At 34.1% G+C, this 13,883-nt stretch overlaps 1 protein-coding gene across 1 annotated transcript in view; it reads right to left on the bottom strand.

Annotated features, from left to right (window-relative positions):
* Positions 1 to 12,986, bottom strand: part of LOC131841396 (cadherin-89D) — a 78,248-nt gene extending 65,262 nt beyond the window's left edge. The window contains exon 1 of the mRNA XM_059189710.1: positions 12,865 to 12,986. Coding sequence (XP_059045693.1) covers positions 12,865 to 12,931 — 67 coding nt within the window. The 5' untranslated portion in view covers positions 12,932 to 12,986. The remainder of the gene's footprint in view (positions 1 to 12,864) is intronic.
* Positions 12,987 to 13,883: the final 897 nt, after the last annotated feature.

The following is a 13,883-nucleotide window of genomic DNA, read 5'->3' as shown; positions in this document are numbered from 1 at the left end:
TTCAAAATCAGATTCAAAAGTAAAAAGATATCGGTTCGTCACTCGTTTATTTCACTAGGATAGCATCAAAATTACTAGGTTAAAAAACAGATTTAAAACCATAAAGATATGCGTTCATCGCTCTTTTATTTCACTAGGATCTCATAAAAGTACTAGGTTATAATACAGATTCAGAAGAGTAGACCCATGGGTTCAGGAAATGGATGAAAACTTGGAATAAAACGGTAGAAATGAAGTGAAATGAAATGAGTATTTATTTGCTTAAAATGTATTATATATGTAGTTTTTAAGGTCTTTACTAGACGCTAATAAATATGGATAATAACTTACTATTTATTCTAAAGTAAATTAATAAAATTGTAGCTAGTAGTATCCTTTTCTCATGAGGAAAGACTCATGCTCTGCAGTCAATATATGGGTTATTATGGTGATAAATTAGTTATATATATAGGAAATTCATCCCCACACGCTGTAACCTAAGTGGTCTCGGACAGTACGGTTTCAGAGGAGCTTCCTTCCGCGTACACTTAGATTGTGGAATGAACTACCTATCAAGGTTTTCTCTAGAGACTGCAGCGTGGGGTTTTTCAAGAAGGGTATATTAAGGTTTCTTAAGGGTCAACAACGCGCATGTGACACCCCTGGTGTTTCAGGCGTCCATAGGCTACGGTAACCGTTTACCATCAGATGGGCCGTATGCTTGTTTGCCACTTACGTGGTATAAAATAAAAAGTATTTTTTACGAAATAACTCAATACAAGGTAAACCAGATCATTGCATATTTAAGTATCCGTAATTTAAATTGATATTTATTACGCCCATCTAAATCTAAATATCGAAAAGCAATTCGCAACCTAGTGAGAAATTAACTATTCACACAGAATTATTAATTTAGTATTACATACATAAACATTACGACTTTTGCATATGCTAAAAGTATGCTGGTAGAAATATTTTATGTGCTATTAATTTTATCTGAGGCCGTGAGGACCGTATGTTTTGTTAGTAGGTTTTAATATGATTTTCTTTTATATTATCTAGCTTCTTTTTTTTTTTTTACTAAATATGTTTTTTTTATTTATATTTGAGGTTAAGATACGATGGGTCTGACGCACCAAAATTGGTCAAAATCCCTAATTTATGTAAGAATATAAAAAATATAGCGTGACGTAGAGCACGCTATATTTTTTAACGAAGGCGAGGTAGGTAGCCACCTCGCCTTAGCACGGGTGTACATGTACTATACATATAAACCACTCACTCTATCTATTAAAAAAACTACTTCAAAATCCGTTGCGTAGTCTTAAACATTTAAGCATACATAGGGACGGACAGACATCGACAGCGACTTTTGTTTTATACTATGTAATGATTGAAATAGAAAACAAACTAATGACCTGGTTTATTTAAAGTACTAATAATAGTGTAATTACTTATTAACTTAAATAACTGTAATGAGCAAATAAAACGTGACACAAAAGGCGGATTTAGTGCTAGAAATATTCTCTACTAGTCAGTACATACATACTTACATAAGTACATGAGTAGCATTATGCATATTACAAAATACATCATGGCGTCAATAGTATAACTATGTAATATCATGTTATCTGTGATATAACTCATACTGTAATTCTCAATCACTCGTCAAATCAAAACATAGCTTGACAAAATGGTAGAGCATTTTTTTTCAAAGCTGTATTATGATTTTATAGGTTATTTCAATTAGATGATACCCCTCTGATCGGTCCCCCGTCCAATTCGAACGGGGATCGATATTACAACGGCCTGAGCCGAGGTTCGAACCTCTAGCGGTGTCCTCAGACTAAAGACGTACCCGTTAGGCGGGAGTTGGCCTTCAGCCGCTCCATAAATCCTTCCGCGGGTTTGGAGTGCCATCTGCACTCTCCCTCTATCGTCCGGTGAAGCTGTAAAGGCCAGATGTGGCCAACAGCATTAGAGCAGTCCGAAAAAAAGTTATTACCCACTCAGTACCACATATCCCACTGTTTTAGGTTGACTGGAAGAGATCTCTTCTAGGGATAAGTCTACCTTTTCTCATATTGTCTCTAAATTATAATATCTTTGTATCTGTGCAATGCACACAGGTCACGGAAGCTTTGAGGACAAAATAACCTCAAAAAGATCCGACGTAGAAGGCAATGGGAAACCACTATGTTTAAGTCCCAAGAAAACTCATGTCGATAACGTTGCTACTTTGTCGGATGATCCGGCTGACCCCCGGCGCCCGTCGATGCCCGGGTCGGCGCGTGTGAAATATGTGACCGAAGACTCTTCGACAGTGAGTCATCAGGCTGCTGAAGTAGTTAATACAACTAAAGACCAAAAGAAACGTATAGATGTTCCAAGCATAGAATAGGTACTTGGAACGTGAGAGGAATACCAAAGCCAGGCAAACTCGCGATCGTGGAGAAAGAAATGAGTGAACACCAACTCACGTTACTGGGAGTATGTGAACCCATATAAAAGGAAAGGGGCACCTTCTAACATAGAATGGTAACATAATGTTCTTCTCTGGTCATGAATCGGAGATTGTTAATGGAGTAGGCATAATAATACCTAGATATAATTATTTTCTCAAAAATAAAATGGACAAAGTCGCAAATATCAGCTAGTTAGTATTAGATGGTAAGTGATTACCGCCGCCCATGAGCACCCGCAACACCAGGGGAATTGCAAGTACGTTGTCGGCCTTTTAAAAAGGAATAAGCTCTTTTCTTGAAGGTTTTAAATATCGTATCGGTTCGGAAATATCATTGCTGGAAGGTGTTTGTGCGAGGCAAAAAGTTTCTAGAAAACCGCACTGTGGAAGACCGCCATTCATCCAGATGATCAGGATGGTATTTCAGTTTCTGGCGGGTGGTACGGTGGTGAAACTCAGCAGCTGGTATTAATCCGAACAATTCCTCAGAGCACTCCTGTGATATATGCGGTAGAAAATGCACAGAGATGCAATATCACGCCGCAAAGCCAATGGGTCGAGTCTGTCACATAGACGTTGATTACCAATGATTCTGGCTGCTCGGTTCTGAATGCGGTCAAATGGAAGTAGCTGGTGTGGAAGTAGCTGTGTGTATGTTAATATTACAAAATTCGATACTATGTATGCCTCGCGTATATCTCTTGACAGTGCCTAAGTATCGGTGGTTTCCTGCTTGTATGCAGCAAACAATACACTGAGATACTGCCTTTTTGCGTATGAGCTATGCACACACACTACGTTACTCACACCATTTTTTTGGTTATCTGTATTGCATTTTATTTTACCCGTATATTTGTTGTGTATTGTATTTTGTTTGACTTGACTAATGTAATTGTATATCTGTTTTTATGTTTGTTCTTAATATTACAGTGCTTGTGTGTGTGTCTTTAACCTAAATAATTTTTTTATCGATCTATATAACGTCTGTCCACTAAAAGGCTGAACTGAAATGTATGAAATTTAACGTGATAACTGATGATAGATTGTATCACGAGGAATAGAATAGCAAATTCTTTATTGAAAATTAACAAGCAGTTGTGAACTGTAATACTTTTTTTATCTGTCACTTATTTGGAATGAAGAAACACTGGTCATCGTAGAGGTAAAATTTGGGGTTTTGGGGCAAATTAACTGTGGGGACATCAATTGCCGGGTTATTACCTAAAGACGCTGTTACTTAAAAACTGACTTAAACTACGGACATAATTTGATAAGAATATTTACAATTATACTATTCTTTACCCAACTTGAGAAGTAATACCCATACTTTAGGGTCTGAAAATTTTTTTTTTTGAGATTATGTATTTTTTTGTGGAAATCTTGACATTTTGACATTTAGTATTTTTATTTTAAAAAAACAACAGATGAGTCACGACCAATAAATACAAATACATACATATTTCCATACATTTCAATATGAAACAAATGGTGCTCACGTTTACATCGTGTGGTAAGTTCCGTAGTTGTTTTTTCTACGGTCAACGACCTGAACCCATCGAGCCATTACGTCATTATGCATTATTTATTTATCTTTCATTACGTACATGAACGGACGACTCGAGCAATTATCATGTTAGTTTACTATAGTCGACAGCCTCGGTGGTTTAGTGGTTTAGCATATCGCTTTACTATCCGATGGTCGCGGGTTCGATTCCTCACACGGTATAAACATTTGTATTCATGAGTATGATTGTTTGTATCGGTCTGAGTGTTTTCTATGTATAATATGTGTTTATTTACAAAAAAAATGCTTCTAGTACCCATAAAACAAGCTCTGCTTAGCTTGGGACTAGATGGCGCTGTGTGAATTGTCCTGATATATTATTTATTTATTACTGTAGGTACACATCCCTACCGTTTCCAAATTAAATTAGAAAGAAAAGAAAATAAGTTTATTTGCTACACATAACAATTTTTTTTTGTTATTGTTATGTTTATCAAAAAAACTCTTGCAATTTTTTCTTTAATTATAAAATAATATTTCAGGACAATTCACACAGCGTTATCTTGACCCAAGTTAAGCTAGCTAAATCTTTTATGGGTACTAGATAACTGGTACAAATACATAGATATATATATATTTCCTATATACATACATATTATACACAGGCAGTACAGTAGAGACCAGCTAGTATAAAGAGAAATCTTAAATTTTTTTTTTAATTGCCCCAATTTTTTTTGCTTCAGTTACAGATATAAAATTACAAAACACACCAATTTTCAACGTAATATTTACGCTATAAAGAGGTGCCAATTACCGTTGTAGGTGCTCTTACTTTCTTCATACGTAATGTCAATTATATCAATGATTGATCGAAAATGATTTAATGCGCCCAAAGACCATATTTAACTATAAAAAAAATGTATGCTGTTGTGTCATGAGCAGATATGAAAGTCATGTTTTTTCTGTAAGATTCTTGGAAACCGAATATATATATATATATGTTACATATTATATAGATCACCAGTGATATAACTGAAATTTTAAACATTCTCTAGACCCACCCGAATATCGTAATCGCTATAAAAAATTAACCAGAGCAGTTTTTTTTTTTAATTGATTTCTTCGATTTCTTCGATGATAAGGATATATGTAGCATTGTGACCTACATAGAGCTATTGTGCTCGCCCTTCTTTAAAGATTATTGCCTAGACCCTTCAGAGGAAAGAATTGAAGGATATTCATAAGAGCGATGGTTTTTATCTCCTCAGCATATAATGCATACTTACCAAAGGATTCAAAATTCGTTATGTAGACTCGTCAGGGATAAGAATCGAAGGATATTCTTAGGAGCGATAGTGTTATCTCCTCAGGATAGAGTGCCGTCAGAAACAAGAATTGAGGATAGGATATTCTAAGCAGAGATGGTTTTTATATCCCCAGGATAGAGAAGCGAGAGAGACTTTCTAAAGGAGATATATAATTTATGCAGAATGTTACAGAAGGAAGGACTGTATTAGGGCTGGTTAAAAATGAGACACGTTCGTGAGGTAAAATAGGTGTAATCAGCTCGCTAGCATAACACTATAAAAACTATCAAAACGGTTGCCATCGGCAACACATGAGTTGAATGCCTTAAAAAATCATATTCTTGTATACAAATGCTCGTACCGTGCGAGGAATCGAACCCACTACCATCGGAAGTAGCGTTCTGTATTAGCTAACCCGATAGACTACCGAGTTCGTCAAATATTTATCTATTACATTTCAATACATCGTGTTAGAAAAAGTATACCATCATTTTCGGATTTATTTAGTTTGATATCGGTGTTTACATTTCTGTGGAGTTAGTCAGGAATATAAGTAAATAAACACAATTGCGCTGCTAAAAAAATTTTCAGTTTGTCTTATGGTTGATTGGTAGAGAACGCTTGGTGTTAAGTTCGCTATATGTACAGTCATATAATGAAACTGTGCGTTAAAGTTGAAATAAATAACTATATAGATATTTAGATAAAATTTTTATTCATGTTAAACAACACACAAGGCACTGTAATATTAAGAACAAAAATAAAAACAGATATACAATTACATTAGTCAAGTCAAACACAATACAATAGATAACAAATATACAGATAAAATAAAATGCAATACAGATAACAAAAAAAACGGTATGAGTAACGTAGTGTGTGTGCATAGCCCATACGCAAAAAGGCAGTATCTCAGTGTATTGCTTGCTGCATACAAGCAGCAAACCACTGATGAGGCACTGCCCAGAGACATGCGAGGACGCATGTAGCAAAACCACAGCTTCAGGCCTATTAGATTATAATAAATAGAAATAATTATTAAAAAAAAAACTATAATAAAATAAGAAATAGGTATATCATATAAGCATAATATAGATAGAAAATTATTATCAATTCATATAATAAAATAAATTTGAAAAACAAAAGAGAAAATAAACTTACTGTACAGGAGTGTTAAGAGTTGAGTGTTACCACTTAACACATAACACTGCTGTGCAATGAGTAAATAAATAGTAAGTATTTTTTAACATCCATCAGATTCCTATAAATGATATAAATTATTATTATTACATTTAATTTTAATTTTGGACATACTGATTATTACTTAATTTTGGATATTTAACAATATAAATAATTATGACATTCGTTGTTAACATTTAACAAGTTATATTAACATGAATTTAAATTGCATGCTCAAAATGCAGCTGAATATGGAACTGTAAATTTATTTGTAAGAACAATGTAACCTATTCTAAGCAAATAAATAAATAAATAAATAAATTTCCGATGCCACTACGCTACAAGTATTAATGAATAAACCCTAAAGAGTTATAAAGTGTATTAATATATATAATATGTTCTCAAGAGACTGGTCTCACATTCATAAATAGTTAAGAAAGTGGATTTGCTTCCACACCATTAACTGAGATTTGATCTTCGCCTCGTTACGGTCTGAATACCTTCAAACTGTGTCGTATGATAACCGCGCATGCGCAGTTTATATATATACTAGCCATGTTACCACTGTTAGTCATGGCTTCGCAGTTCGCACGCACATCTAAGTGTACATATATAACTCAAAGGTGACTGACATAGTGATCTATCAACGCACAGCCCAAACTACTGGACGGATCGGGTTGAAATTTGGCATGCAAGTAGATGTTATACTGTAGGCATCCGCTAAGAAAGGATATTGATTAATTCTACCCCCAAGGGGATAAAATAGGGGATGAAAGTTTGTATGAAACTTTGTCAATTTTAAACCGTTCGGGCTGAGAGTTTGCATGCATAAAGCCACTATGACGTAGGCATCCCCTAAGAAAGGATTTTGATAAATTCCACCCCTGGTGATAAATTGACGCGAGCAAAGCCGCGGACAAAAGCTAGTATATTATATATATGAACTTTCTTCTTGAATCACACTATCTATTGAAAATACATTTCAAAATACGTTGCGTAGTTTTAAAGATTTAAGCATACATAGGGTCAGACTGACAGCGATAGCAACTTTGTTTTATACTATGTAATGATTATATATATATTTTTTTCTTTCTTTCTTTCTTTGCATATATACGACCACGACTACGACACTATACCATATTATCTGCTTCTTTCTTGTTCCATTTATTTGGGGTCGACGTAATGCACTTGAATCTATACGGTAACATTACATTATTATAAAAAAAAATCGCCTGTAAAAACATATAGATATTTTTTTTTATTCTTGCTAATCTCTGAAACAGCTTACCCTTTTTGACGGGACTTTCACTCGCAGATATCTAATGTTATAAGGTGTAACTTAGGCTAGTTTTATTTTAGAAAATTTATTTATTTGAAAGAAGGATGTTAAATTTGACATGGGCGAAGACGCGGCGAACAGCTAGTTAGAATATGACCAGGGTTTGCTTACATTTAACAACAACTTCCTCTGTGTTCTGATCTGTTCAAGAGATCGCTCACTTCCGATGGTCGCAAGTTCGATTCCTCGCCTGGTACATACATACATTTATTCGTGCGTATAATGTCTTTTCATAATATTGTGTCATCATCATCATCATCGCAGCCCGGAAGACGTCCACTGCTGGACATAGGCCTCCCCCAAAGATCTCCACGACGATCGGTCCTGCGCTGCTCGCATCCAATGCCTTCCAGCGATCTTGACCAGATCGTCGGTCCACCTTGCTGGAGGCCTTCCCACGCTGCGTCTTCCGGTCCGTGGTCGACACTCGAGGACTTTACTGCCCCAACGCCCATCTGTCCTACGAGCTATGTGCCCTGCCTAATATTGTGTATGTATTAAAAAATATGTATCTATGTATTAATATCAGCACAAGCTCTGCTATTGCTATTGGTATATATCTGCTATATATGAAATTCTCATTCTAATTAAGAACTAATATCAATAAAATATATTAAATGAAATTGTTTCTTATTTACATACAAACAAAGTTGGATTTGTAACAAGTTTTAATGATAAACTTTGTAATAAATTACACATATCACAGTGCATCTCCAAATACCAATATATCGTTCTTAAGAAACATGGAGGCGGACTTTTTAAATTTATGTAAAAATTAAGAAAGTAAACGTTTGGAAATTGGTTATGAAATCTCTCTTTGGTTACGAAACGGTTATAATACATATATTAATCAATATTAACCATTTCGGGTACATATGGCATAGAAGTATTGCATATTTTCAAGGTTGTTATAAGGTTATTAAAAAGCGAAAGTTCTAGAAGAAATCAACATGTGTTTATCCGTTTATCCCTTACGTAGGCAGAGAAAGCCAAATATCTTACATATATTATACTAACTTTTGACCTCGGCTTCGTTCGTGTTAATTTATCCCCTTAGGGGTGGAATTTATCAAAATTCTTTCTTAGGGGATCCCTACGTCATAGTAGCTTTATGCATGCAAAGTCTCAGCCCGATCGGTTTAAAATTGACAAAGTTTCATACAAACTTTCATCCTCTATTTTATCCCCTTGGGGGTAGAATTAATCAAAATCCTTTCTTAGCGGATGCCTACGACAACATCTACCTGCATGCCAAATTTCAGCCCGATCTGTCCAGTGGTTTAGGCTGTGCGTTGATAGATCTCTATGTCAGTCACCTTTGAGTTATATATATTTAGATATTATGACGGCCTTGGCAGTCTAGCGGTGTAGCACACCGCTTTACTTCCGAAGGTCGCGGGTTCGATTCCTCGCACGGCACAAACATTTGTATTCATGAATATGATTGTTTGTATCGGTCTGGGTGTTTTCTATGTATATTATGTATGCATTTACAAAAAAAAGTATGTACATATTTGTATCAGTCATCTGGTACCCATAACACAAGCTCTGCTTATCTTGGGACTAGATGGCACTGTGTTAATTGTCTCGAAAAATTAAATATTAAAGTGATGAAAATGTGTAAAATTACTAATGATGTGCAGACTTATGTGAGAACAACGATTATTTATAAATTCATACTATTACTGTTGTAAACAAAACGTTGGAAGAGACGAAAAAGTTAAACAAGAAAAAAAGATAACAAATATTTTTTTTATTCCAAAACACATTTCATTAGTCATTTGTTAGAAATCGAGAGACTGATCATATTTTAATGAGTCACAGTTTAAAGATAGAATGTCAGTTTCACAACAGTTTCAAAACAGCAAATTTGATTTTTCTTAAAGCAACTCAACTTGAATCAACATTAGTAACGACAAAACTGTACAAGTATATCAGCCATCTGATATGAACTCTACTCTCCCAGATTTGAATTTAAAAATAAATCAGTATTATTGTAAACATATATGTACAACATTTATTTGAAAAGAATACGAGCTGAGTTTCTTGTCAGTTCTACTCATCTCGAAATCGTTCCGAACTTACGGTAGATTTGACATACCATAAGTCTGTAATAACATATTATATTCATAATAAAAAAAAGTTTCTTCATATTTTTTATCATATAAAAAAATCGTATCATTACCCAAATTGAATTGTCTCAGCGCGGTGAAAGTCGAGAAAGCAACTGCTTTACTAATCTCATGAACTTTGACCATAAATCTACATTAAATTGTCTCAAATGACCATTTACTCAAAATTTGTACAACTGCACCATTATATGGTAATAAGACATAACTGTTATTGCCTGATAAAATAAGGATATTACTCAATGTGCTAAGATATGCCTCTTTACAGTAATATAACGTAATCCACAAATACTTACTATAGTTAGAATAAAACGTGTTATAGGTTTTCCGTGACAAAAGATAATATTCTCAAAAAGAAACGCGTAAAAGTACAACACGTAAAAAAGCTATTGCAAACAATAATAGAAAATCTAATTTATTTTTAGTCAGCTATTATTAAAATGCAAATATTTTAGGATGTAAGTAATCTAATTCAAAAGTAAACACAGAATAATATAATTATATAGACAATTGTAGTAAACATATCTTAGGATGATCTTTAGTAGAAATAAAATTAGAAACTATTATCATTCAAAGAAGGTGAATTCAAAATGCTGATATAAAAAGAGTATATTCATGCTCTTTTTGAGGATGTCACTAATGTCTTAATACGTATATGAATCAGATCAAAAACAGCGATAAATTTATTGTAATATAATTCTTCGTTATTTTACAGAAGATGACAACCAATAACATTATAGAGAGGCTTCGAAACTATCCCAAATAATTATAATACGATTAGGAATTAAAAGCAATAAATTTATCGTGGTCTGAAAGTTAACACTACTGAAATTCATATCATAAGAGGTTTTAATTACATACTTAAGATAGAAGCTAAAACTATACTACTATAATTATATATGTATAATAGAATAGAAAAAAAAATTTGTTCAATTGTTAGAATTCACATCATTATCGTAGAAAAATCCTATATTTTAAAAATATATTAAACGAAGGTAGTTTGTTTTTAGTACTAATGAAATACCCAATGTAAGGATTATTACGAATATTGTAAATAGCGCCATCTAGTATTTATAGACCAACCTACTACACTGACTTTGGTCTATAAATACGGAGGTCGGTAGTTGAATAATCCTCTTTCCTTGCGTGAGCCGCGGCATTCAGTCGACGAGCGCAGAGCGTGCCGGTTGTGTTTTGGATATTAAAGTGAATTGTATTACCAATGGGTTTATCCCGGTCTTAGTTGGGCCTGGGGGGAAGCTGCAAGTAGTGAAGGTGAGTGTTAATGCATTCTAAAAGGGCCTTTTAAACCTACACCCGTGTCACAAGTCACGGGCGCTACTTGGGGTTTCCCTTGCGGTAGCCGGCTTCAAAACCTCAGTCGTCCATCATAATTAGTGCTTCTTACACAAATAAAGCACTTTTGAATAGTCATAATATCTGTTTCATCACAAGGCAATGTAATAGTGTTCGGTTGAATTTTATTCAGATAAATCTTTAATCAGAAATAAACTCTATTGTCTCGTAATAATGATAGTAATTGGTTTAAAAGGAATACCAAAATAATTGTAATATATCATTCTACAGCTTGTTTACAAGAGATCAACGTGACTTATGTCGACAGACAAACAAAGAGAAGACGACTCGAAGATAACAGTGATGTGATGGCTGATAGTATTAGGCGGGTTTTTAGAAATTTAGGATAAATAAATGCATGGCCGTGAGCTCATGAAAGTGAGATGGTCACATAAATTTAGAACAATAGTATTTAAACAATGGCAAGTTTAGTTTAATGTCAAAGTAATTCAAACTTTCACAGTTGCTTTATTTGATAATGAAAATATTAATCAAAATAATTGTGTGAATGAGCACTTAGAAGTAATGGCTGTTATTAGTTATGCGAGATGTGGAGTTAAATTTGAAGTAGCGGTACATATTGTAAAACCACTATATCTGTACATCTATACATATAAATAAAATTGGAGTGTCTGTTTGTAATATTGAAATAACTGTTTATTTACTACATGCATATGAATGTATATACACCAAAATATGTTTCTTTTTAATTTTTGTCTGTCTGTCTGTTTGTTCCGGCTAATCTCTGAAATGGGTGGACCAATTTTGACGGGACTTTTTTGGTAGGTATCTGATGTAATAAGCACTAACTATACTAGCGGTACCCGCGAGTTCGACTTCGTTCGAATTTAACTTTGTTTTTCTAAAATAAAAGTAGCCTACACTTTTATATTAGAAAAATAAAGTTAAATTCCAGCTGCGAACTATGTCAAAGAAAAAGGCAATAATTGAAATTTATAAAATAATATAGTACATAAAAAAAACAGTTTTAAAAATACATAAATTTAAAAATATCAAAAGAGTTTGCAGCCATTATCTAGACCAACACTAAGTAATGCTTAATACGTAATATTTTACACAGATGTACGTAATATTAAAAAAAAATCAAATACATTAATATAACAGTTATATAGAACGGACGTCGAACCCGAGATCAGAGATACGTGACGCAGCCTCTTAAACCGCTACACTCCAAGGTCGTGATATATACCCCCTCCGATCGATCCCCCGTCCAATTCGAACGGGGATCGATATTAACCTGACCTGAGTCGAGGTTCGAACCCCTAGCGGTGCCCTCAGACTAAAGTCGTATCCGTCAGGCTGGAGTTGGCCTTCAGCCGGGTGTGGAGTGCCATCTGCGCCCGCCCCCTATCGTCCGGTGAAGCTATAAAGGCCAGCTGCAGCCAACAGCATTAGAGTAGTCCGAAAAAAAGGTGATATACATGTATATGTATATATATATGTATACTTTCTACAAAGTTTATATAATGCTGAAGTAGTTAATACAACTGAAGACCAAAAGAAACCCTATATACGTTCCACAGAATAAAAGAAAAGAGGTCGTGATACGATAGATAAAACATGCAATTATAAAATAAAACACTCACATATCGTATCTCTCGCAAGTGTGGCCACGAGCAGGAACGTAATAAATCTTGATGCGTATATTGACATGTTTATTATTTTGTTGCGAATTAATTCACTAAAATGTATACACTTGGCATTTCCATCACTAGCACTCGTACACTGCTTGTATTATTTTGTTTTCGTCTGCATTTTGGTGTGTTACGACCTGTAAATAAAAGAAAACAGATTAAATTTGACTTAATTATTGTAAGGACTGAAAATGTATTTATTTATGTATAAAAAAAGATCTTAAATCTATAAATGTAAAAAAAAATTGGAGTGTCTGTTTGTAATATTTAAATTACCGTTTTTTACTACATGCGTATGTATATAAATACGGTAGATATACCAAAATAACATTTTTTACAATTTTTATCTGTCTGTCTGTCTGGTTGTTCCGGCTAATCTCTGAAATGGTTGGACCGATTTTGACGGGACTTTTATTGGCAGGTAGCTGATGTAATAAGGAGTAACTTAGGCTACTTTTATCTTAGAAAAAATGAATAAATGATTTTTGAATTTGAATTAATACAACAGTTAAATTCTAACTAAACTTGTTTAATAGACATTAGTACAGTTTTTAACGAATACAAAATAGAGATACGGATCTGCACGTAAATCTTTTTCGTCCAGTTACCATTCTATTACCATTGCGTTTGTTCTGTCAATCCAAGGTCCGGTACAATTTCTCAATACTTCCGATCATATCTAGTATTGCGAAAACATTTTTCTGTATATTACGAAATAATTATAATGCATTCATACTACTAAAGTATTTTTATGCAAGTATTATCGTTTCATTCATGTTTTAAACTAGCTTTTGCCCGCGGCTTCGCTCGCATTAATTTATCCCCTTAAAGGTTGAATTTATCAAAATCCTTTCTTAGGGGATGTCTACATCAGAGTAGCTTTTTGCATGCAAAGTATCAGCCCGATCGGTTTAAAATTGACAAAGTTTCATACAAACTTTCATCCCCAATTTTATCCCCTTGGGGGTAGA

This window comes from Achroia grisella, unplaced genomic scaffold (genome assembly GCF_030625045.1).
Source record: "Achroia grisella isolate CSIRO2021 unplaced genomic scaffold, CSIRO_AGI_Agris_v1 utg1668, whole genome shotgun sequence".
NCBI lineage: Eukaryota > Metazoa > Arthropoda > Insecta > Lepidoptera > Pyralidae > Achroia > Achroia grisella.
This window is presented reverse-complemented; position numbering and strand designations above follow the sequence as displayed.